Here is a 25601-nt window from a genome sequence, read left to right as displayed (position 1 = left end):
TAACATCTTAAGGGTCTGCACTGTGATTCTCTGATCAGGGATTGCCAGAAGGCTCCTTTCAGCATCTCTGTCTGCCACAGATTATTCCAATTCCACTGGCTCTGCTGGGTCCTAAGAACCAACTGGCAGGAAAGCTTGCAATATAGCCTAGAGCTTGCAGAGTGCTTTCATGTTCTGGGCTTCATTGAAAATTGAAGCCCACCCATGGGCAACCAATGTCCCACTTCCCCATACTTTGAATATATGAAAAACCCAATTAAATTCCATTTTTGGGGGTCTGTTTTTTATGGCCACTTCCAGTACCAGTGATTCTATCAGGATCCCAATGGGAAACAGATGGATTACTCAGATTAGAATAATTTGAGGAAGATTTATTTATAAGGTGTGAGTGGGTTATAAGAGTAGCGCATGACCCAGGGACCAGTAATGGTAAAGTTGTTACCACCCCTGGGCCCAAAGGATGGCGAAGAAGGAGCAGTTACTAGAACCTGGGAAGAGAGTTGTCTTGAGAAGAGCTGTATTCTCCATTTGAGGGTCACTGACAGCTTGAGGTGACCACACAAAGGGGTATCAGAGGAATAAGTACCCTGACTTCTCCTTTCTTTCTCCCCCTAAGCTCCCTCTGGGGCTTCCCAGTGGTCTATTTCAAATGGAAACCAGAGGATAAGAAGCCTGTAGCAGTGGCCCATTCAGGAAAACAGCTTCAGGACAGAGAGCGGGGCGAGAGCGTGGAGAGTCATTCTAAAAGGGCAGAGGGGAATTAATTGTCATGGGCCTGAAGTTTGAGTTTGGACTATAAATTCCAGCAACATGGAATTTGCTGGAATTTATAGTAAAATAAACATCTTTTATTTATATTTCTGTCCTCGGTTCCTAGCACCATTCCTGCCTGCTTTAAAATAGGTGTTTGGTAACTAATTAAGGAGCCTAATCCCAACACCTCCTGTGTGATGTCGAGCAAGTCATTTATATTCTTAGACAGTCATTCTCCTCATCTCTAAAATTAGGATACTACTATCTGTTCTGTTTTACTCATGAGGATGTTGTAAAGGTCAACAGGAAACGAAGACACTAATATATGCCAGTGCTTTGTAAACTGTGAAATGCTGAATACGCAAGATACTACTTTACATCTTAGAGATTCCTTTCTTCCTATACCAGTCAGTTATCTGACTCATATAAACTTACTAATTTAGATTGCATACATTTCACAGTGGGTTTTACCTTCTGGCTAATTAACCTCCTGACTCTTTCATACACCTTGAACTCCAGTAGTTGAAAGCTCAGTAGCTTTCTTCAAGTGTATATTTATGTCCAAGCTCAAGCACCCTTGTTAAAAGTTTTCCTTGTTTATTTTTAACACGTGTCACTGCACCCTCTCACTTCTCTAAAGCTCTTTTTTGGGTAGATTTACTTTTTCTCCTATTTTCTCCAATCATCTTGATCAATATGCTCCTGAATTTATTCAGGGATCATATGTGAGCAATCTTCTGTCTTGCACACTTTTCTCTTAGGCAGTTTTTGTTTTTCTTCCTTTTAATAATACTGTGTTCATCTGTACTTTGTTAGGTAAAATGATCTGTGCGACACAGTAATAACTATTCACGGAGCACTTAGCAGTTCATAAACATCTTATTTAATCATCACAACAATCCTATGAAGTTAGTAGTAGTATTTTCTCCATTCTACAGATAAGGAATCTGAAGTCAGATTCCAAGTAATTTTTTTTTAAGAGCAGTTTTAAGTTCATAGCAAAATTGAGAAGAAAGTACAGAGATTTCCCATATATCCCCTTCCTCACACTTGCCTAGCCTCCCCCATTATCAATATCCCCCAGCAAGTCAGTACCTTTGTTACAATTGATGAACCTGCATTGACACATCATAAGCGCCCAAAGTCCATAGTTTATAGTTCACTCTTGGTGTTGTACATTCCATGGGTTTCGACAAATGTGTAATATAGCCACCATTGTAGTATCATATAGAGTATGTTCACTGCCCTAAAAATTCTCTGTGCTCCACCTATCCATCCCTTTCTTTTTCCCCAGCTCCTGGCAACCACTGATCTTTTTACTGTCTCCCGTTTTGCCATTTTCAGAATGTCAAATAGTTGGAATCATAGAATGTAGCCTTTTCAGATTGGCCTCTTTCACTTAGTAATATGCATTTAAGATTCATCCATGTCTTTTCATGGCTTGATAGCTCATTTGGGGGTGTGTGTAACAAGATTCCGTTGTCTGGATGTACCATAGTTTATTTATCCATTCACCTAATTAAGGAGATCTTAGTTGCTTCCAAGTTTTGGCAATTAGGAATAAAGGTGCTGTAAACAACAGGTTTTGATGTGGACATAAGTCTCCAACTTCTTTGGGTAAACACCAAGGAGCATAATTTCTGAATCATATGGGAAGGGTATGTTTAGTTTTATAAGAAACTGACAAAATGTCTTCCAAAGCGGCTGCACCATTTTGCATTCCCTCCAGCAATGAATGAGAGTACCTGTTGCTCCACATCCTTGCCAGTATTTGGTGTTGTCAGTGTTCCTGAGTTTGGCCATTCTAATAGGTGTGTAGTGTTATCTTGCTTTAATTTGCATTTTCCTGATGACATATGATGTCATATCCTTATCTGCCATCTGTATGTCTTCTTTGATGAAGTGTCTGTAAAAGTCTTTAGCCCATTGTTTAATAGGGTTTTGTGTTTTCTTATTGTTTAGTTTTAAGACCTCCTTGTATATTTTAAGTCCTTTATCAGATGTGTCTTTTACAAATATTTTCTCACATTCTGTGGCTTGTCTTCTCATTCTATTGACATTGTCTTTTGCAAAGCAGAAGTTTTAAAATTTTAATAAAGTCCAGGCTATCAATTATTTCTTTCATGGATTATGCTTTTGGTGTTGTATCTAAAGAGTCATGGCCATACTCAGGGTCATCTAGGTTTTCTCCTGTGTTATCTTCTAGGAGTTTTAGAGTTTTGCATTTGCATTTAGGTCTGTGATCCATTTTGAGTTCATTTTTGTGAAGGGTGTCAAACCTGTGTCTAGGTTTATTTATTTATTTTTATTCATGTGGATGTCCACTTCTTCCAGTACTATTTGTTGAGAAGACTGTCTTTCTCCATTGTATTGCTTTTGCTTCTTTGTCAAAGACAAGTTGACCGTATTTATATGCGTCTACTTCCGGGCTCTCTATTCTGTTCCATTGATGTTTGTCTACTCTTTCATCAGTACCACACCATCTTGATTACTGTAGGTTTATAGTAAGTCTTGAAATCAGATAGTGTCAGTTCTCCAAATTCGTTTCTTTCCTTCAATGTTGTGTTAGCTGTTCTAGGTATTTTGCGTTTTCATATAAACTTTAGAATCACAAAATATCCACAAAATAACTTGCTGGGATTTTGACTGGGATTGTACTGAATCTATAGATCAAATTGGGAAGGACTGACATCTTGACAATTCTATGTTGAGTCCTCTAATGCATGAACAGAATAGTTTTTCTTTGGTTTCTTTCATTATAGTTTTGTGCTTTTCCTCATATAGATCTTCTACATATTTTGTTAGATTTATACCTAAGTATTTCATTTTTAGGGGGTGCTAATGTAAATGGTATTATGATTTTAATTTCAGATTCAACTTATTCATTGCTGGTTTATTGGAAAGCAACTATTATATATTAACCTGTGTCCTGCAACCTTGCTATACTTGCTTATTATATTCTAGGAGCTTTTTTTAAAAATTCTTTTGCATTTTCTACATAGACATATGCCAACAAAAACAGTTTTATTTATTTCTTCCCTATGTGTGTATACCTTTTATTTCCTTTTCTTGTCTTATGTTAGCTAGGACCCAAGTAACTTTCCAAATGACACAGAGCTGTTATGTAGCAGAGCCATTACTTAATCTCACACCCATTTTGTGCCAAAGCCCATACCCTTTAATCATTAAGCTAGCTAGCATTCAGTGCCCCTTTCTTTAACTCTCACCTCTCTTTATTTGCAGCCTCTTAAAATAATATTTTATTGTTTTTATTTATATTACATTCACTTCTCTTTTATGGGCATAGATTTTATGTTCCTTTGCATACAATTTTCAGCTCTTGTTTGTTTACTTATACTTCCTTTTGCCATCTTTGTTACGTTTTTTGAAGTGTTTCTACTTTCCTTTTTGACGTTTTTTTTTTTTTTTTTACCAGAGTTCTTGCTCTGCAAAATTCTTTCAGCATGGGATGTAGAATTTGAAATTTAACTTTCACCTGCAGTGGTTGCTCACTTTTACCTTCTTATCAAGAAAATATATAGACAATAAACCACAAAACCATTTTTATTAATCATGACTCACCTTGCCTCCTCCAATGCACAGTGAGGTCTGACAGTGCTCATGCCATTAACTTAACAAAAGAAGTTGCACTTAGTGGGACAATACACCCTCTTTTTAATGCAGACCAAACAGGCCAGGCAGCTTGCTTCTTCAGCTTTACCTTGTTCGATGATGATAACTCCTGAGTCATCACAGGTTCACTTTTCCCTCTCCTGAGGTTCTCACCCCATGGCTTTAATGTTTTGTTTTCTGAGTATTGAAATAATATATAATAAGTGCAAAAAAAAAAAAAAAATCCAGGACACCCATAAAAGATAAAAGAAAAACACCAAGGATTATCCACAGTATTATCTCCTAGGGAGAACCATGATTCGCATTTTTGTATATATCTTTCCAAGTATGTTTGTGCTTTAGACCATCATGAAATTATATTAATAACTTTTACAAAAAGATGCCCACTAGACATGTTATTTATATATATATATATATATATATATATATATATATATATATAAACCTCAATGCTATGTTTTGGGCATCTTTACATGTGGAAAAATAAAATATTCATCATCTCCACTACTCTGCATAGTATTTCACCGCAGCTGTAAGCCATATTTATATGATCTGTGTCCTATGCAGGAGAGCTAAATTCTTTTTTTTTGCGGTACGCGGGCCTCTCACCGCTGTGGCCTCTCCCGTTGCGGAGCACAGGCTCCGGACGCGCAGGCTCAGCGGCCATGGCTCACGGGCCCAGCCGCCCCGCGGCATGTGGGATCTTCCCTGACCGGGGCACGAACCCATGTCCCCTCATCGGCAGGCGGACTCTCAACCACTGCGCCACCAGGGAAGCCCCTCGTCTTCCTCTTTTGATTTCTCTTCCTTTTCCTCCCAACTCGTGCCACTCCTCCTTCTCCTTGTGTCCCTCTTTGGTCTTCTTCCTCCTTGCTTAAACTCAGACTGCTCTGCAATACGCATACCTGCCTTCTTCCATTTGATTTCTTAGTACATTTTTTCCTTTTACTTTATGCTTCTTCCCCTCCGTACTTGTGTTGGGATTCTACTCAGTGTCCTCTCTCCTCTCATAACTTTGTTCCATGCTATTCTTTCCCCCCCTATTCTGATTAGTCTGCACTTTGCTTTGACTTTCATTTTCATTAATTACTAAGGTGAGCAATGTTAAGAGCCTTGCTGATGATTACACAGTAATTCTTGTCAGAGCCGAGCAAGAACTTGGTTCTCCTGGACCATCTAGTGATGGTCTTTTCACTAGATTGAGTTGCCTTATCCTGGCTGAGGTTAGAAAGAGCCTCACATTTAGTATACAAGTCAAACAAGGAAGAAAGCAAGCAAGCAACAACAGCAAAGAAAAATAAAAAATAAAGGGAAAGAGAAGAATAGTCCCTAATTTAACTAAAGGGACTTGACTTAATTGTCTCTCTGCACAGTGACTTTGTTCCAGCTGAATTAAAAGAGAACTGTTTGTGAATGTTTGCCTTCTTTCATTTGTTCTAAGACTATTAAAAATGTATAACTGTCAACTTACCCAACAGTGTCATTTGAGACCTAAGATTATAAGGCTAAAAGGAAGCATAATAAATAGAGTCAGTAATATCTGTACTCAGAGGTAAGAGAACCATGCCTGATACATTAATTTAATTTCTTTTTCCAAATTAAAGGAGTTTGTGTACAGACTCTGTACAAAATATCAGGCAGTCAAGACTTGGTCTTATAATCTTTCCCCTAAATCATCACAAGTAAATAAGGAAATTATAAATATGTGATTAGGTAAACCAAGTTGGAAGAGAGAAACAAGGGGTCTTATTAAATGTATCTTGGCAGTAGGTTTTTGCAAAGCCAAGGTCACTTCCTCTGTGGCTTTTTCTCATGACTGCCTTTGTTTCTCTTTTGGCAATAATTGCTTCCTGATCCGGAGCATTTCTTATCCAAGCTACCCATTTGACATGAACTAAGTCACTGTTGTTTATTATGTTGTGCATTTAAGATATATCAATTAATTAAATTAATTAAACAAGGAGACAATTAAGCTGAGGTGGCTGTAATGTCATATACAAGCAATCCAAAATCTAAGCCTGTAAATGTCTCAATGTTACAAAATCAAAACCTAAGGACAATCCATTGCAAACAGCCATCTAGGCTTTAAGCCGTAGCCAGTCAATAATTTTCTTGCTTTGCTTCCGTCTTTCTTCAGTAAAAGTGTCTCCCTGAGCTTCCTGTCCATGGAATGCTCCTAACCACTTCTGGTTTGACACTGCCAGATTGGAACCCATTCTTGATCAAATAAGATCTTAAACTTTTTCATTTGCCTCAGTTTATGTTTTTAACACTATACAGTAAAAAGACCACATTTGAAAACCAGATGGAATTCTTTTTATGCGGATGAGAATTGCCTTTTAAAGTAAAAGGAGGTTAAATACTTATTCCAATGTTGCTTCCAGTGTTTTTGAGAGAAAGGGGGTATTCTCCTTGCAAATTGCCTTCAGACTTTATCACAAACAGGAGGTGTTCCCTACCCCCCACCATAAGTTTCGAGTAGTAGAACAGTTACTAGAAAAAGCACACTTCTTTCTTTTGTATCCCTAGGAAGTTCACCAGCCTTTCTGTGCTTTAGTGTCCTCAACCATAAAATGATGGATAATAGCAGTACTTAACTCATAGAATGGCTCTAAAGGAATGAAATATCTAAATTGCTTAGTACAGTGCCTGGCACATAATAAACACCATATGCCTTTGCTGTTACTGTTTCTACCGCTACTAACAGCTAGCAACTACTACTGACAATCCTCCCTCCTTTCATATTAATTTAAGAATTTATTGGCTCCAGGGCTTCCCTGGTGGCGCAGTGGTTGAGAGTCCGCCTGCCGATGCAGGGGACATGGGTTCGTGCCCCGGTCCGGGAAGATCCCACATGCCGCGGAGCGGCTGGGTCCCTGAGCCATGGCCGCTGAGCCTGCGCGTCCGGAGCCTGTGCTCCGCAACGGGAGAGGCCACAACAGTGGGAGGCCCGCATAACGCAAAAAAAAAAAGAATTTATTGGCACCAAATGACTTTTGGCTGTGTCTACAAACAAAAAACATCCCTCAAAGCTGAAGATTTGTCACTAATGAAACAGTGAAAAGATGTGTGGCAGGATCTACCTTCAATTCTGAAAGGAGGTCCCCAAACAGTTTTGAGCAATGAAGTGACGTCAGAGTACACGCACAACCGCGCACATGATTGCTCTGAAGGAAGCCCTTTTCAGCTGATATATGTTGCACATTTTTAAAAGAGTCGGTCGTATACTTTACATCTTGTTTCTCCAAGGTAAATACGCTTCTTGAAGATAGAAGCTGTATTTTCCACTTCTGTGCACTTTGCATAGCATACAGTACACTGTTGTACAAATTGCAGGTGTTCAATAAATATGTTGATTAGCTGCTGAGGTAGAGTTGCAGGAAGGAGAACTAGGAATAAAATGTTCTCCAGTTAATTGAAAATTGCTTCCCTGCTTAAAAATGAATTTGCCTTTTATTATCTTTTTCCACAGTTTCTGGAAGATGTTACAGTTGGCATTTGTCATTTGATTTTATACAATTTTGTAAATTTGATTGAAATTTGAATTCTTGCAAAGGGTCTGTTGTAGGGTTTTCTATTTTTATTATTGTTTCAAAGTGGAAAGAAGTGTTGTGTAAAAGCAAGCCTGTTCCAATCACACTTCATGGAATTTGTTAAGAGAATCATTGAGATTTAGAGCTTGTAGGGACCACGTTGTTACAGCCTAAACATGCAGCACACTACCTGAATACCGTGGAAACTTAATAAGTCATTGAAAAATAAATGAACCATTGAGTACACTCTCTTCACTTCACAATTGAAGAAACTTAGGCCCAGATTCCTTGCCCGCAGTCACACAGTGGCATAAGATAGATTAAAATAAATGTTCCTTGATATCATCATGCTTTAAATATGGATCTCACATTTCAATTGTAACATGGAAGAGACTTTAAATTTAGTCTTTGACAAACTTCTTTTACTTTAAAGAATGTGAATAAATCAAATTCTTGGTTAGTATCAGTTACACTTTAGGAAGGCAGTCGTAAGAATTTGTTCATACAAGTCGAAAGGATTGTTTGAAGGTGAAACCAAAGCGAAATGTTTTTCAAGTGGTTTGTTCAAGGCCTGTCAATCTCTTCCTTTCCTTTCTCCCTCCCATAAGTTTTTTTCTGTTTTTATGTGATTAGGGTTTCCTATCTACTATGAAAGACTTTCTGGTGGAGACATTTGTCTTTCTCAACACATAACACATCCACTTCTGTGCATCGCTTAGACTTTCAAGAAATATTGGTGGTATCCTGTTGACTGATTTTCTGTTATTTTGCAGGATGGAAAAAAAGAGTCAAGCTCATGTACCTGTATGAAGGGGCCGCAGCTCTCAGAAATAGGGACCATTGCCTGGATGATAACGCTCAGTGATGCCCTCCACAATTTCATCGACGGCCTGGCCATCGGGGCCTCCTGCACCTTGTCTCTTCTGCAGGGACTCAGCACTTCGATCGCCATCCTGTGCGAGGAGTTCCCTCATGAGTTAGGTAAGGGACTCTGCTCTTGTTCTCCAAGTCCAGTGCTTCTTGGTTTCAGGGGAGGGAGACGTTTCAGGTGACACACTCTTAAAAATCCTGCTGATGCCTCAAAAAGATGGAGCCCTTTTTTAGACAATGATGATTTTCTTTTATTTCATCCCCAAATAGGAAAGTAACCCTACTCACTTGATGTGTTCTTCTTCTTTTAGGGGACTTTGTGATCCTACTCAATGCAGGAATGAGTACTCGACAAGCCTTGTTATTCAATTTCCTTTCTGCGTGTTCCTGCTATGTTGGGCTAGCTTTTGGCATCTTGGTGGGCAATAATTTTGCTCCAAATATTATATTTGCCCTTGCTGGAGGCATGTTCCTCTATATTTCTCTGGCGGATATGGTAAGAAATTTTAAGATTTTTATCTTGTTTTAATTTAAATTTGGAATGACACATCTGGGTTATGAATTGACTAAGGGTGACCTTTTGCTTTCCACAGTGTGGAAGGCCTTTCTGTTGTAGTTTAAAATATTCCTGGTCCAACAGATAACTCTTTTTCAGTAGTTTGTACTAATAGTGATTTGAAAGTGATTCTCCTTGATTGTTTGATCTAGGATCTCATTGACAGAGGATGAAATGACTTATTTTTGCTGAAGGAGAGATATCTTCCCGGGTGTTTGGCCTTGTGGGTAAAGCTTGTATTCTATAGTATGTCTCCATGGGACTTTCCTCTCTTCTTTTGTTAGGATGTCACATTCAGAAGGGAATAACTTGTTAAAGTAAATAGCATTTTGTTATTTCAAAGTTCTGAACAGTGAGAGCCTTTTGAGTTAAACTAAAACTGGTAAATTAAAATTGAACGGTATTTACTTGGGACGGTATATATTTGTATCTATGTTTATGTCTATGCTGTGTCTGTCTTTATGTCTGTGTGTGTGTAAGAGAGAGAATACCAATGGTCCTGTGCATTTTCAAATAAATCGTGGACAGCTTTCTAGAAAATGAAAATGTGCTAAGTGGATGCAACTCAAGGAATGTTTCTTTTGCATTTGGAACTGAGGATGTATTACATACATAATTTAATAATTTAATGTCCTTCACCTGCGTTCTTAGTTCCAAATGATAACTGTCTAGCTCTGTTCATTGTTCTGTGCAGGCCCTTATAAGTGCAAGGATTTCATCTCTTAGAACCATCACTGCATTTATGTTTTTCTTCACAGAATTAATGGCTCATAGCATATTTTATGCTAGGTCATCACTTCTCCTTTCTGTAATGTAAGAACCGTATCTATTAGAGTTATTCAATTTAAAGAAATAATACTAATAAATGATGCTGTATATACTTACGTGCTTTTTTCAGAAAGCATACTTGCTTCTTTCAGAGCGGTTTCATAAATGTCATCCATTTTATCCCAGTAAGTTTTCTCAAATCAGGCAGGTGGATTGACAGTGGATTCTGGAGACCTCTTGGATGCTTTGGGACAATGCACCGCTGTATGCATTGTATGTATAGCAAATCAATGTGTGTATAGCAGATCACTTTGAAATATGTTTTGAAATGATGGCATTTACAGATCTCCTCATGAAGCCTTTTCAGTAGAAGTTATATGCTGAGAAAGGATAGCTTTTAAGTACAGAACTTGGGGTTTTAATTGCTTTCACTGCAATAAGATTGTTTTAGTCTTCAAGAACAGAGCACAGTTTATTTAAAAACCTTATGATTTTGCAAGCAAAAGGAAACAAATTGAAGAGAACAGGAATTAAATATATAGTGATTTCTAAAAATGTATTTAATCAGCTACTATTGATTGATATTTTTGTATCAGGCTTGGAAATTGTGGACCCTGGAGGGAGCAAAAAAGGCACAGTCCCCGTGTTCCTGGGGCTTCTGTCTACAAAGAGGGGAACCTGAAATTCAACAAGCAAACAAAATCACACACATGATTACATAATTACAAATAAAAAACTGTGAAATGAAAGGAAAAACAATATATATGCTGAAAGATGATAATAAGGGAACCTAAATTAGGAGGGCCTAAGAGAAGCCTTCCGACGAAAGTAAGATTTAAGCTGAAACTTCAAAGATTTAGCTCATTGAACATTTTGAGGGAAAAGCGTTCAGATAGAGGTTTTGGTGGGTGTGAAGATGTTGAGGATGGAAAGAGGCTGGATGCATTTGAGGTCCAAAAAGAATGGTGTGGACGGAGCACAGAGAGCAAAGAAGAGAGCTGGGGGGGAGAGAGAGAGAGAGAGAGAGAGAGAGAGAGAGAGAGAGAGAGAGAGAGAGACATAAAATGAGGTACATCCCATCCCACTGTATTGACTCACTTGGGGAACACTATTTTCGTACTTTTCTTCTTGTTGATGTCTAGTAGGGCTGGATATCACTGTTATGCTCTCTATACTAAAACATCTAAACAACTCAGAGAAATGCTCGTCCCCTCCCACCTCCACAGGAATCTATCAGTGACAGTTTTATGTTCTCCCACAAGATGGCAACAGTTATCTAACAATATATCTTTCCTCTAGTTTCCAGAGATGAATGATATGCTGAGAGAAAAGGTAACTGGAAGAAAAACCGATTTCACCTTCTTCATGATTCAGAATGCTGGGGTATTAACTGGATTCACAGCCATTCTGCTCATTACTTTGTATGCAGGAGAAATTGAATTGGAGTAATGGGAAGTGAAAGATGGTGTTGTTAACGAAGGCATTTAATAAATAAAACAGCTCCTATTTGGTTAAAAGATAATTTTGTTTTCAGCTGTAGGTCAAGAAAGCTGATTGTTGGTTTTCTGATCTGTGACATAGGCCATTATTTGTTGTTAAAAATCCTTCAAAAAGCTTTTCAGTTCCAGCCTGAGAGGCCTGATACATGAGGTATTTGTTAAATACTCACTTTTTTTTATGTTTCATGCACACTAAAAATCATCACAGAGCAAGAAACGACGCATTCTATAATCATTTTGACACCAAGACTTGGAGAAAAATACAGACTAGGCCGTATAAGCCTTTGAACCTCTATGGTTGTATCAAATGTTCAAGTAGTTTCAGAGTGGTTTTCTTTGAATTAATTTGTTTTAGTGCTTTCACAAGCAGGTACACAGATACAAATGATTCCAAGGCCTTAGTGAACCCAGGAGAGAAAGATTGCTCATAACTTTTGTTTTGTTTTATATTTCAGTTACGGACTTCTAGGATTGTTTTGGAAACCATCCTGAAATAATATGAATTTTGAAATCAGTAAAGTTTTGTTAGCCCTACTAAGTCCAGACTTAGTGTAAACTCCACCAGATTCCGTAAAAAGCCAGAATTGCTTTCTTATGACTTACGTTATGGTTGTACCATGGCAAACGGCAGAACAGTGTGTAAAGCTGGTGACAACAACGTTTCAGTATCCAATGTGTTTGCTTGTGAAGGTGAAGAAAATGTTCGTTTACAGAAAGAAATTGAATGTAATTTTAAGCAATTTACTTTTAAAGATGAACACAACTATTTAGCAGAGGATATTTTAAGTAAATGCGAAATAACAGCTGGACGGCTGTATGCCAAAGACTGATTGGCTAGGAAATCTATGTTCCTTATGGGTGATTGAGAGACATTCAGAAAATACTTCTTTTGTGTTCAGCCTACATTTTTCCTATATTGTATACCTTGCAAAATAATTCCACACACCATGGTTATTTTTCTACCCTTTATAAAAGATAGAGCCTGTTTATTCATTTAGGAGATACAAAAAGTTGGTCTATAATTGAAAGTTCTAACCCCAATTCACACTCCCAAGTCGTTTAAGGAAAGATGATTTGACAGTGAGGAAAATGATTGAAAGAAGCCAACAATGATCTCAGGAATTATATTTTTCTACAGACCATAAAATGATGTCACATAGCAATAATGCAGATGGGATGAATATTTAACATGTATGTTAATGTACATTTCACTCTATGACTGACAATTAAAGAATATTGTTTGACCAAACAGTAAACACCATTGAATCCATGTATTGTGTCATTCGTTATTCATTTTAATATGTATTTTTTGTGTGACTTCCATGTACTTGGTATTATGAGGGAGAGAAATAGCTATGTTTATTTCAAAGATATTCAGCAAATACTGTAAATATTAATCATTGTTCATTAAAATCAGTAAACATAGAATCTATTTTTATCATTTCACCTGTTTACATTCAATCTTTTGTTTTTTGGTCTCTCCCCTTGTGGAGCACAGGCTCCGGACGTGCAGGCTCAGCGGCCATGGCTCACGGGCCCAGCCGCTCCGCAGCATGTGGGATCTTCCCGGACTGGGGCACGAACCCGTGTGCCCTGCAGCGGCAGGCAGACTCTCAACCACTGCGCCACCAGGGAAGCCCTACATTCAATCTTAAGAAATAATCTTTACCTCTTTAAAGCACAGATTGTATGTCTGGGTTAAGAAGCTATTTGCAACATGATATTAAAACAAGATAGTTTGGGCTTCCCTGGTGACACAGTGGTTGAGAGTCCACCTGCCGATGCAGGGCACACGGGTTCGTGCCCCAGTCCGGGAAGATCCCACATGCCGCGGAGCGGCTGGGCCCGTGAGCCATGGCCGCTGAGCCTGCGCGTCTGGAGCCTGTGCTCCGCAAGGAGAGAGACCACAGCAGTGAGAGGCCCACGTACTGCAAAAAAAAAAAAAAAAAACAAGATAGTTTAACAAACTCTCATTTGGTGTAGATCAGCGTATATGTGGACTGTCTGGGTGCTTCATGTTACTCTCTCCATGTGTTGATCTTTTGGCCATTTTCCTCAACTCTGAGGAGAACAGAGGCAATAGGGTATGAAGACCAAAAAAGCAAAACAGAAAATTTCTACTTATTAGAGGCTATGGTTCCAGGTAGAAGGTAGGATATGGGAAGCCGTGCTTAAATTTAAATTATCCTAGATAACAAAATGTAAACCTATCAGTCAACATACCTTATCCTGAGACATTCATTATACCAGTTGAATATTTTATAATTTCAGGCTTTAAAGGTGCTAGTATGGCAAACCAAAAATGATTTCAATGCGTTATATGGGCGTGTATACTTTTATTTTTGCGTTATTGAACTTTATAACAATGATTACTAATTTGGCATTTTTTGAGTACTGAATCAGACCCTGTCTTAGTCTGTTTAGGCTGCTATAGCAAAATACCACAGACTGAATAGGTTATAAACAACCGAAATATATCTCTTACAGTTCTGGAGGCTGGAAGTCCAAGCTCAAGGCACAGGCGGGTTTGGTGTCTGGTTTGTAGATGGCGCCTTCTAGCTGTGTCCTCAGGTGGTGGAAGGGCAAGGGATCTCTCTGGAGCCTCTTTTATAAGAGCACTAATCTCCTTCATGAGGGCGCCACCCTTTTGATGTAAGTATTTCCCAAAGCCCTTACCTCCTAATATCATCATCTTTTGGGGGTTAGGATTTCAACATATGAGTTTTGGGGGGACGTAAACATTCAGACCATAGGAGACCTCTATTACCATACTCATGTGGAGTAACAACCAACCCGAAGAATCTGAAGACCCCAGGCTCACAGCGACAGGTTATTCTCATGCCCACGGGTCTGATGAGCAGATCCAGCCTGGACTCTGCTGGGTCGCTCCACTTCAGGCTCATGTCGGTTGGGCCAGTGTAGTAAGAGGTGCTGCAGAGTCAAGTGGCAGATAGACATGCAATTCTAACGCAGGAGGAGAGTGAAGAGTGCAAATGGGTTCAATCTACCCTATGCAGATTTATTATTTCATTTTCCTTAGAAAATATCTAATACAAATTCACCCAAAGTTTCCAGAACTACTTTCATGTTTGAACTTAGTATTTAATACCAACTCCTTTTTATGAGAATATTATTGTCTTTCCCTTACCAGTGTAAGTTATTGTGTGTAGATGTATGGATGTCACACTGGTTTGCTGTAAGTCAGGATAATCTGTGTTTCTTCAGTTTGCAAGTCTGACCCTGTGAGGTTCACTTCTATAGCAGTTGCTTAGCAGTGCCAATGTGAGAGTCCAGTTGTATAATAGCCCCTGAAGAGCATTTCATAATGACCTCTAGATGTTTAGTATTTCCAACCTACCAACCCAACATCTAAGAGGGTTTCTTTAACTAGGAGCTTAAATTTTTGAAAAATGAATTAATTGTGAAGAACCAAAGAGCGCTCTGATTTACCAGGTAATTAGTGTAGGTGTATTAACAGAACTAATTATTGATGGTCTGTGCCAGGGGAACATTAACTACCAATGTGTCCTCCATGCTCTGATTGGCATTGTCTTCACTTTGTTTCTTAACAGTAGGCTACCGTGATTTCCAGACTCCCTCTGTTTTATTTAAGGTCCATCACAGTACAAGAGGTTGACAATACAAGAGGTTCTAACTCTGTGATAAATAAATTCCTTAGCACTGATGTTGCTGCATCTGCTTTCTCACTGACACTCTGCCTTCCCCCAACTGTGGGTTGAAATACCTGTGTAAGATTGCATTGCCCTTAACTTCCTTTCTGTGCTGAGTGCTCACAGAGCCTTCTCTCATGGTCATTTAACTCCTTATACTGGAGGCTCCCAATCAGGGACTTTACTAGTAAAATTTCAGGTAAGCTAAGGCAGCGGGATAAACTGAAAACTCCAAATTCCTGTTCCATTAATTCTGAGACATTCTTGAGGAACTTACAGCTGTGTGAAAAGGAAAATCGTCTGTTGGAATCTGGTAAGGCCAAGAAAATGCCAGCATCGTTGCATTTAGGATTCGCTAGCATAGAATAACAGGCATGTAAACATGTTAGGTTCACTTTCCTTCCTATAAAAGGAGTGTGGAAGAAGCAGTGCAGGGCTGGCATTGCGGGTCCTTGGTCATTGGGAATCCCGGCTCCTTTGACTTGTAATCTTTGGCTTCTGACTTTAAGATTACTTTATATGCTAAAGTGTTTGCTAGAGAGATCCCACCTAAATTCCACATAGCAGGAAGGAGGAAGGGGTAGAAAGGCAAAAACTTCACACCTAGCTCTTCATCCCCCTTAAAGGAGCTTTCTCAGAAGTAATATACAGCAATCTCCACTTATAGTCACGTATCAGATTTAGTCACAGGCCACACCAACTTGCAGGGGAAGCTGGGAAATGATGCTTTTAGCTGGATATACTACCACCGATAAAGTCAGGGTTCTGTTTCCAAGAAGAAGCGAAGGATGGATACTGGGTAGCAGAGTGACTGTGTCAGGTAAAGACAGGCTTGCATCTGGTTCACTTGGGGAACTTATCATTCTAGGTGGTTCTGACACAGCCAGCTCAGGGAACTGCTGCTTTTAGGGATTCTCATGACTTCTTTCAGATTAATTCCTTGATACTTTGACCATTTTAATTATACTGGGCCACCTGACCAATCTTACCTTACAAACAGTATTGTTCATACACACTTGTACTTTCTAGTTTCTCTGTCGCAGCCTGTTGTATTATTTATTTACCTTGAAGACATCTTGTGTTTTTCACAGGACGGTCTACCTTCTAAGGAAACAAACAAACAGAAAACCAGAAACCCCAAAACAAAAAAGAAACCTCTTTTTCTCTATGGACGTTCATCTTTCTATTTGAAACTCTTCTGATTATGGGGCTCAAACCCAGAACTGTAAAACTAAGTACTGTCAGTAGAAATTGGCAAAAACAAATTTAAAAAGTCATTTGTTTTTTTCCTCTCTCGTTATGGGTCATTACAGCTATGTAGCATAAGCTAAGTTGGATCAGAAATGTTATCTGATTTTTGTAGATAATTAAATGAGCTACTGGTGGCACCAAATCTTACATCGCTTAGTTTGGATATATACAGCAAGAATATTTTTCATGGGTAGGGCTTGCATGTTTTAAACTTTATATAATGGTTTAATTCCTGTTGCAGCGGTTGTGCATGGGAGTCCAACAACTGTATACACCTATCTGTGGGAAAACCCCAATAGGGCAACACGTGGATAATTTATGACCATGCTTGTGGTCACCAAAGGGATGTTTGATCAGGGGTCATGGGAGAGAAAAATAAAGATGAAATATTTTGAATTACAGGGGCAGGTCTTATAGGAAGAATTCAAGTCAGAACTATTTCCCTCCCTCACAAAGCTGAGGAAGTTTACAAAACCTGTCTCCTTCTGGATTTTGTGGTAACTCCATCAGAAGGCCCTGCAGACAGCCCAGGAGGGGCCACTGCAGTTATGGACACAGTGGACTGGTGTCTGACTCCCTTCCTGGAAGCAGAGAGACTGAGAGGAGGCTGGCAGGCGGCTTTGGAGGCCACTCTCTCAGGTGAGAGGTGTTGGTGCATTCAGCTTGAACTTCAGCCCTAGAGTTTGTTGGGACAAAGGACGCATGAATATCCCCTTGGCCTAGTGTGATCTAATGGGAGCTGAGAGATCTGGTCTGGAACAATTTAAAATCGTGTGTAAGAAGGGTGCCATGTTGAGGACAGAGAAGGTCGGTACTGAGTGGACTTCTAGAAAAGCCAAGGACTGAATTTCGTGGGACAACTGGAGAATTAGGATACATCATTGGGGAGGAGACCCTCTGAAGAATCCTAAATGTGCCAATAAGAAAAAGGGTTAGCTTTAAGTACTCAGACAGCTTTAAGTCAAACCAGACGGCACGGAGTCATATTTTGACTGTACCCATCAAATAAGAACTTTTCTGTGCCTCCTTTCCCCGGGTCTATCAAAGCACTTAACCCTTGTGGCGCCAGATGCCATGTTAGCAAACAGGGGAGTAAGAGAGAAGAAAGAAAAGGATTCCTTCCTAAAAGTCTTATCTTTGAATAAAGGTTGAAGTACTGATTGGTATATTGGACTGGATACTTTCAATAATTGACCTGAGACTATATATATTTTTTAATTTTTCAAAAATTTTTATTGAACTATAATTGATTTACTGTGTTGTGTTAGTTTCAGGTGTACAGCAAAGTGGTTCAGTATATATATACACATATACATTCTCCTCCATTATAGGTTATTACAAGATATTGAGTATAGTTCCCTGTGCTGTACAGTAGGTCTTTATTGGTTATCTATTTTATATAGAGTACTGTGTATATTTTATGATCTGAGACTATATTAAAGCGATTGTAGGACTTTATATTCCTCCAGAGTTTTGTGTCAGAACAGTCATTGTTCCAGATCAAGTTTCATTCAGGGGTAGAAAGGCTACCTGGTCCCATCCCCCAAGCAAGTGGGGAATAAAATCAAAGTTGTTACTGGTTTACCCTGAGAGAACTGCAGGTCAATATATGGATTACACATGCACTTTTAAAACAGCCCTGTGAAATCGGTTCTAGTTTTAATACCAGGCACGGCTGGGGCTGAGCCCTTGCAGAGGGACCATATGCTCTGGGTGTGTGGTTGGAGCAGAGTGTGACCAAAGTCCTCCCACTCTCACCGCTGACCCCATGCAGCACCTGCAAACAAAAGGAGAGCCCCTTCCTCTTGCTATATCCCCCAGGGCTCTCTGGTGAGAAAGTTCAATGTGCTGTTCACTGCACAGGAGAGATGCTAAGGGAATTCTGTTAGGGCAGAGGATGTATTGAAGGGAGAATCTGGAGCTGAGAGGCAATACATTGATAAGTGGCACACAGAGTGTGACCAAAATGACATTCTCTGTGATGATGGGACTTTGTGCATTTGCTATGTTTGGGCCATAAATTTTTCAATTGCACAGAAAAGAGATTCACTCTCCGCCCTTTTGTATCCTGCTCTTTGTCTCAGAGGACTGACCTATGTGGACCTCAAAGTGTTTAGACAATGGGGAACTTAACAGGGGATTGGAGGGAGAAAGGAGAGTGAGGGTAGGGCATCAATTTCCTTGACTATCTTTCCACTGGGTTCCGTTGGGCTGTCTGTTGCTCAACTGAAGGGCAGCTCCTCTCCAGAAATCCTTCTCCAGAACTATCTTTGGTTCTGGAGATCCAGATCTTCTACTCTCTGTGGTGAAGGGCCACTTTCTTATTTCCAATTTGCCACAGGTTGGTACTTTTGTAAATAGAATGCAAAGGAATTACTAGAAAAATGAAATAAAATTAAAAATAAAGACATAATCAAAACCATTTTTATTATGGGAAACATCAGACATACAATTATTTTATTGAATTGCTATTGAAAATTATAAATGCTTACTCAATTTCTATACCTAGCTCATCTAACCAATAGTTGCTGGACCAACACCAGTCTATGGCTCCTTTCCTTTGCTTCTGGCAATTACGCTCTCTCTATCCCTTTGACCCAGGGGTAGTAACCGTTCTGCTGCAGTTTGCCCTAGATTCATGCTGGGGTTTCCCCAAGTCCCACTTGAATTTTTTATAATTAGATCATTTGTAAGTAAATGGACCTGTCTCACCTTATCCTAGTTTGAGTGGGCCATTTGTTTTTGTTGTGACTGACTGATCAGCAGTAGATGTCTTATTGTGAATTCGGGGGAGAGAGTAAGACACTAAAGTGGGTAAATGGAAGTAGAGTTAGTATGATTTGGGAGCAAACTGAAAATTTGTAGGTACTAAAGATGATTGGAAAATATGCATTAAATGCTCTTAAGTTAACTGGATGGAATTAGGTTAGATTAATTTGTATGAGTAACTATTCAAACAAAGAAAAATATCTAGGATTTTTGAGAGACTAGCTATGAAGTAGATTTATACTTCCGGCAGATACATATCTTTAAAATTGATAAAAGATCCCAACTATTTATGAGGCAACAGTTCCTTAAATATCAGTTCTTTTAAAACAAAGACAGATTCTAGGTGGGGAAGAGTGAATATATTTCTATAAATGCTTACTGAATAAACAGTTTGTGACTTATGAGATTTTTTCCCATGTAGATGTAACATATTCCTTCCCTTAAAATGTACTCTGGGGCTTCCCTGGTGGCGCAGTGGTTGAGAGTCCGCCTGCCGATGCAGGGGACACGGGTTCGTGCCCCGGTCCGGGAAGATCCCACGTGCCGCGGAGCGGCTGGGCCCGTGAGCCATGGCCGCTGAGCCTGCGTGTCTGGAGCCTGTGCCCCGCAACGGAAGAGGCCACAACAGTGAGAGATCCGCATATCGCAAAAAAAAAAAAAAAAAATGTACTCTGAATTATTATGAGGCATATCTGAGAGATAAAACAGGGACCCAGCTTATAACCATAGAGCTGAGGGGAGGCTCCTCCTGCTTGCAGCAGACACCTCTGAATAATATTTTTCCTTTGGGAGTCATTCTGTTAGCCTTAACGTTGTTATTCTTATAATGAAATGTGGGATTGTTAATGAACTTAGAAACACTGATTTTGGAAATCTTAGAAATTGTTGGGAAGGTATGTCATATACATTTTTCTCCTTTCTCCACCTTTGCTTTTTGTCTTTCAATAAAAAGTCTTTTAATTTGCAAAAACTAAACCTCAGAATTTCACGTAAGCATTTTATAGAAGGACACATGGGAGAACAATCACCTGTGCTATCATAGCGAGTCCTTGGTGTTTTAGGGTGAAAAATGTTCAAAACATTTTAGAATAGTGAATATTAGGGACAATATTTATAAAATAAGGGTGGAGTTGCCCTCTACCTTTGCAGTGACAAAACTGGTGAAAGTGATATTAAATTACCAACATGTTTGGAGTCAGGGACTTCTGTTGATTTTCTTACTCACGTTGACTCTGCCTTTCTTGTAATGGCTTCATTCTTCCTCACAGAATCTGGCGGCTCCATCCTCAGTGGTTCCAGAGGGCCTTCCAACCACTGCCCACCCCCCCGTGCCCCGCACGAGCTAGGAGGTCACCTAGGCTAGGTCAATCATAACCTTTCCGCAGAACTTCCCACATTGGAGGGGAACAGCCAGAGCTCTTGCCTTTGAATGTGGCTCCGGTGCTCCTTGGCATGAGGAGAAACCTGGGAAAATGAGACTGAAGCTCAGAGAGAAGATGACAGAGTAGAGACTGGGGTAGAGAGAGAGAGTTGTCATTAAGTTGTCCATGGTTGTAGTCTCTGACATCCCCAGTGTGTTTCTATTTTCTCTGCAGTTCCTTCAATTTTGTGAGTTATCCAAGTTATTTCAATATTAAGTCCTTTTTTCTTTTGGCTTTAGATAATTTGAGTTTGTGTTACTCGAAATGAAAACTTTCTTTTTTTATTGAAGCATACTTGATTTACAATGCTGTGTTAGTTTCTGGTGTACAGCAAAGTGATTCGGTTTTTGAGATATATTCTTTTTCATACTCTTTTCCATTATGGTTTATAACAGGATATTGAATATAGTTCCTTGTGCTTTACCAAACTTTCTAACTAATACAGCAGTTAAATATTGAGATATTTATTGTAAACACAATTTCTAGCACTTAAATTTAGCACAGTCCCTAAGTACTTTTTGGACAACATCCCCTCCTGCCCCCTGCCGTCAGGATTTGGAGTCAACTTCCTATTTGGGGCAGAATATAGCAAAATCTCCGTTATGTTCCTCTAGTGGTGAACAAAAGTCCTTCAAAACTTGCAGATAACCTCGTTCATTATTATTTCACTTTGGAATACAGAAACATTGTAGATATTTTAATTTTTGTGTTTAGCACTGCTAGTCCGTCAGAAGCCGTGGTTGTTCCTCAGTGGTGACCAAAGGAGAGGGTAACATTTGATGTCACTGATATGCTTGGAGCTGAAGAGGGCCTTAGTCTGTAATTTAAACAACCTGGAGTCCAGAACAGGTCATGGTGATGAAATAATATTCTATGTATAGAATCATGATTTTTAATAGCAGGAGCAGGACAGCAGAAAAAGTCACTTATATGCCTTGACAAGCCATGCAAAATGAGACTCTTTAGATAACTCTGAGGAAGATGTTTTATGTAGGATATGAATCTAGGCCATACTTCATACACCATGTGTTCACAGAAAAATGCAGTTTCTTAGCAACCATCACCTGGTTGTCAAGTTATCACTTGATTTTTATAGACACCTGGCTTTTTTAGGCACATGCATCACTAATACTTAAGCATAATATCCAGGTTAGTGTTGGAATAATTACATTTCACTTTTTTCCAACTAAAACTTTAAAAGTTTACCATTCAAACTTCAACTGTTTTTGTAAAAATAAGGTAGACCATTGCAGGGAATGAGAAAAAAATTTCTGAGCTTGTCCTGTGAATGAAAGAATTCGTTCATTTGTTCAATAAAACATACATTCAAGGCCCAGAGGATACAAAGATGAATCATCTCATGTTTGCTCTCAGGAGGATCGTGAGGGAATAGTCACATAAAAACCAATGATACCACAACTCATAGGTGTTACGATAGAGGACACCAGCAATCAGACAGACAGACACGCAGCAAATAGTAATTGAGCACAAGTGGGAGAATTTTCTTTAGGCTGGAGTGGGAATCAGTCAGGCAATTCTTCACAGAGGACGTTGTGTTTGACTATTTGACTTTGGTTTTAGTGAATAAGTCTAATTCCTTTCTGGCTAGACCGTTTTTCCCTTCCCATCACTCGAATCAAGAACTTCCCTCCGTGACTTAACTTGAGATGGAACACTTTTGCAATTAATAATACTAAATGATGCTTTTGGGATGACCAGAATGATACTTTTGATATCAATACACTGCTGTCATTTACACTGTATCTACTTAATTGATTTCCCTTGATCCCAAGTGCATACATTTTGGTATCATTTACACCACTGTAGAGTGTAAATATACTGGAGGTGGGGTGTTTCTAGATAATACGATTACTTCTAATACACTGAGAAAGGCAATGTAAACAATTAAATTAATATTAACTGAAAAAAAGCAGAGGCTACTCAGCAGTATGCCCTCTGTAATCCCAATTTTTCTTTATATATGGATGTATGTATAGTATATACAGATGGGAAAGATATTTTCTAATGCGTTAGTAGGGGGTATCTCTGTTTGTGGCATTATGAGCTATTTTAAATTGGTTCTTGGTAAAATATTAACATTTTCTCAATTTTCTTCAGTGAACATTTATTCTAAAAAAAACCTAATAAATGCAATTAGAAAAAAAGGAGAAAAGTTCATAACGTAGAGGACAGAAAAATTTAGGAGAACATAATAACTGACACACTTAATATCTTGTGATGTTACTTCCCTTTGGCTGTCAGTCAAAGTGGTCATTGTATTCTCTGGAGCATCCCACCTCCAAATCCCAGCAATTCCAACCACTTCACCAGTGACTGTTCAGGCATATGACACAGTTTCTGATCCCTGAGACAGGACAGTGTGTGCTGGGAAGTTTCTTAAAAAGAAGAGATACCCTTTACTTATTTGAGACATTGTGTGTAGATGTGATGTCTGGAACAGCTGTTTTACTACTGTTACAAGTTGAATTGTGTCCCCACAAAAAAAGATATGTTGCAGTTCTAATCCTCAGTATCTCAGAATGTGATCTTATTTAAAAATAGGGTCATTGCAGGTGTAATTAGTTAAAATGAGGTCAGACGGGAGAAGAGTGTGTTCCTAATCCACTATGACTAGTGTTCTTATGAAAAGGGGAAATTTGGGCACAGATCCGCCCAGAGGAAGAATGCTAAGAGAAGATAAAAGCAGATTGGGATGATGCTTCTACAAGCCAAGGAATGCTGATTGCCATCAAACCACCAAAAGCTAGGAAAGAGACGTGACACAGATTTTCCCTCACAGCCCTTAGAAAGAACTAACGCTATGCACACCTTGATCTTGGGCTTCTAGCCTTAAGAACCGTGAGACCATACATTTCTGTTGTTTAAACCCCCTAGTGGGTGGTACTTTGTTATGGCAGCCCCGGCAAATGAAAACAGTTACCTTGAGAGGTAATAACATGAGGACCCAGGTGATGTGCTGAGGATGCACGATAGAATATGGAACTATGGTCTAGGATGACGTCCTTAGCAGCTGAATTAACAAACCTCCTCCTTGGAGTCCCATTTCCTTGGGACTTCCTGACATGGGTAACAATCACTTTTCCTAGTCATGAAAACCCTTTTGAGTTGCTTTCGACTGCTAACAATGAAAACAAACGAACTGATTCAGCCCTCCTGCGTATTCCCTTTTGTAATCCAAATTCTGATGTCCAGCTCTGCCTGCGGGCCACCCTCCTCCACTAGTCCCCAGATGCCTCTCTATATGTCTAAACTCAAGAGGAATCGTGTAGCACTTGTCTTCTGCGACAGGATGATTTCACTGAGCATATTGTCCTCCAGGTTCATCCATGTTGTCACAGATTGCAGAATTTCCTGCATTTTTCAAGGCTGAATAATATTTCACTGTATGTATATAGTGTATTTTCTTTATCCAGTCACCCATGAATGGACATTTACGTTGTTCTCATATCTTGGCTATTGTGAATAATGCTGCTTTGAAAATGGCAGTGCTGACATCTCTTCAAGATCTTGATTTCAATTCTTTTCGATAAATACCTAGAAGTGGGATTGCTAGATCACAGTAATTCTATTTTTAATTTTTTTTATACAACAGGTTCTTATTAGTTATCTATTTGATACATATTAGTGTATGTATGTCGATCCCAATATTTTTAATTTTTTGAAGAAGTTCCATACTCCTTTCCAAAATGGCTGCACCATTTTGCATTCCCAACAACAGTGTACAAAGGCCCCAATTTCTCCACATGCTTGCCAACACTTGGTGTCTTTTGTTTCTGCATGATTCCATTTATCTAAAAGTATCTTATCTAGAGGCATCTAAAATAGTCAGAATTGTAGAATCAAAGAGTGGAGAGGTGGTTGCCAGGGGCTGGGGGTGGGGGAAATAGGGATTGTTTAGCAATGGGCATAAAGTTTCAGTTAAGCAAGAGGAAGAAGTTCAAGAGAACTGCTGTACAACGTTGCACCTAGAGTTAACGATACTGTACACTTAAAAATTTGTTGAGAGGGTAGATCTCATGTTCATGGTTCTTACCACACACACACACACAAAAAAAATCAAGAGGAAAAGAGGGCTAACTCATGTTTTTTCTCCCAAGATTTCCTACTTCTGTGAAAACCAGAAGGAAGTGTGTTATCTAACTCTTGTCACCCGTAGGAGCCCAGCCAGCCATGACCCCTGTCATGACATTTAAATAGCTAAATTTTATGAGAAAAGCCAAACAGACAGACTGGTCTGTTAGTTTTCTCATAGGTTTCCGGTCTTAATGGTGCTTCAGGGATTGCCTGATTGTTCCAGGGTAGCAGAGGAAGAAGCAGCTTCTGGCTGATTCTCTGGCTTCTCACTTTTTGGAGTTGGCTTTTGGGACTGGAATCTGGAACCAAGGAAACATTGCCATTTCCAATCTCTGCTTTGGTGGGGAGATGCTTCGGTGAGGATGAGAGGTTGGGATCATCTCCAAGAGGAAGAGAGAAAAGGAAGATGCTTAATACCAGGAGGCCTGGGAAATCAAAGAGGGTGGGATTTCCTGGACTTGGAGGTGGGCAGTGGGTGTGAAAGCTGGCCCTGTGGAACTTCCTGTCCTTGAACAGCCCCTCTGCCCATGGAGCTGTCCCTGTGCAGGCACTGCATCCCCCTGCCTTCTGCTGGTGGGGTTAAGATTCCCTCATCTTCATGGGGCTTCCCTGTGTCTTTAAGCTGTTAAACTAACTCACACCTCCACTGGGGAATGGGTTATGGACTTGGCGGAAGAGGATAATTCATTATACTCACATAAGCTACCTAGCTCTTAATTTCCAGGTGGAAATCCTAACTGGCTGTCCTGCTTCCATTTGCATTGTGAGTCATGGGCTTGAAT

General features: G+C 39.4%; 1 protein-coding gene across 5 annotated transcripts in view; it reads left to right on the top strand.

Moving 5' to 3' along the window:
* Positions 1-16521, top strand: part of SLC39A8 (solute carrier family 39 member 8) — a 76311-nt gene extending 59790 nt beyond the window's left edge. For 2 of the 5 annotated variants that reach the window (XM_060012048.1, XM_060012047.1), the window contains exons 7-9: positions 8693-8900; positions 9101-9285; positions 11413-12882. In XM_060012048.1, the coding sequence (XP_059868031.1) occupies positions 8693-8900; positions 9101-9285; positions 11413-11562 (543 nt within the window). In that variant the 3' untranslated portion in view covers positions 11563-12882. Of the gene's footprint in view, positions 1-8692; positions 8901-9100; positions 9286-11412; positions 12883-14099; positions 14580-15184 lie in introns of those variants that run through there. The other 3 variants (XR_009519498.1, XM_060012049.1, XM_060012051.1) reach the window with 3 other exon arrangements.
* The last annotated feature ends 9080 nt before the right edge of the window (positions 16522-25601 follow it).

This window comes from Delphinus delphis, chromosome 5 (assembly GCF_949987515.2).
Source record: "Delphinus delphis chromosome 5, mDelDel1.2, whole genome shotgun sequence".
Classification (NCBI taxonomy): domain Eukaryota; kingdom Metazoa; phylum Chordata; class Mammalia; order Artiodactyla; family Delphinidae; genus Delphinus; species Delphinus delphis.
The sequence above is the reverse complement of the archived record's forward strand: the minus strand, read 5'-3'. Positions and strand labels throughout refer to the sequence as shown.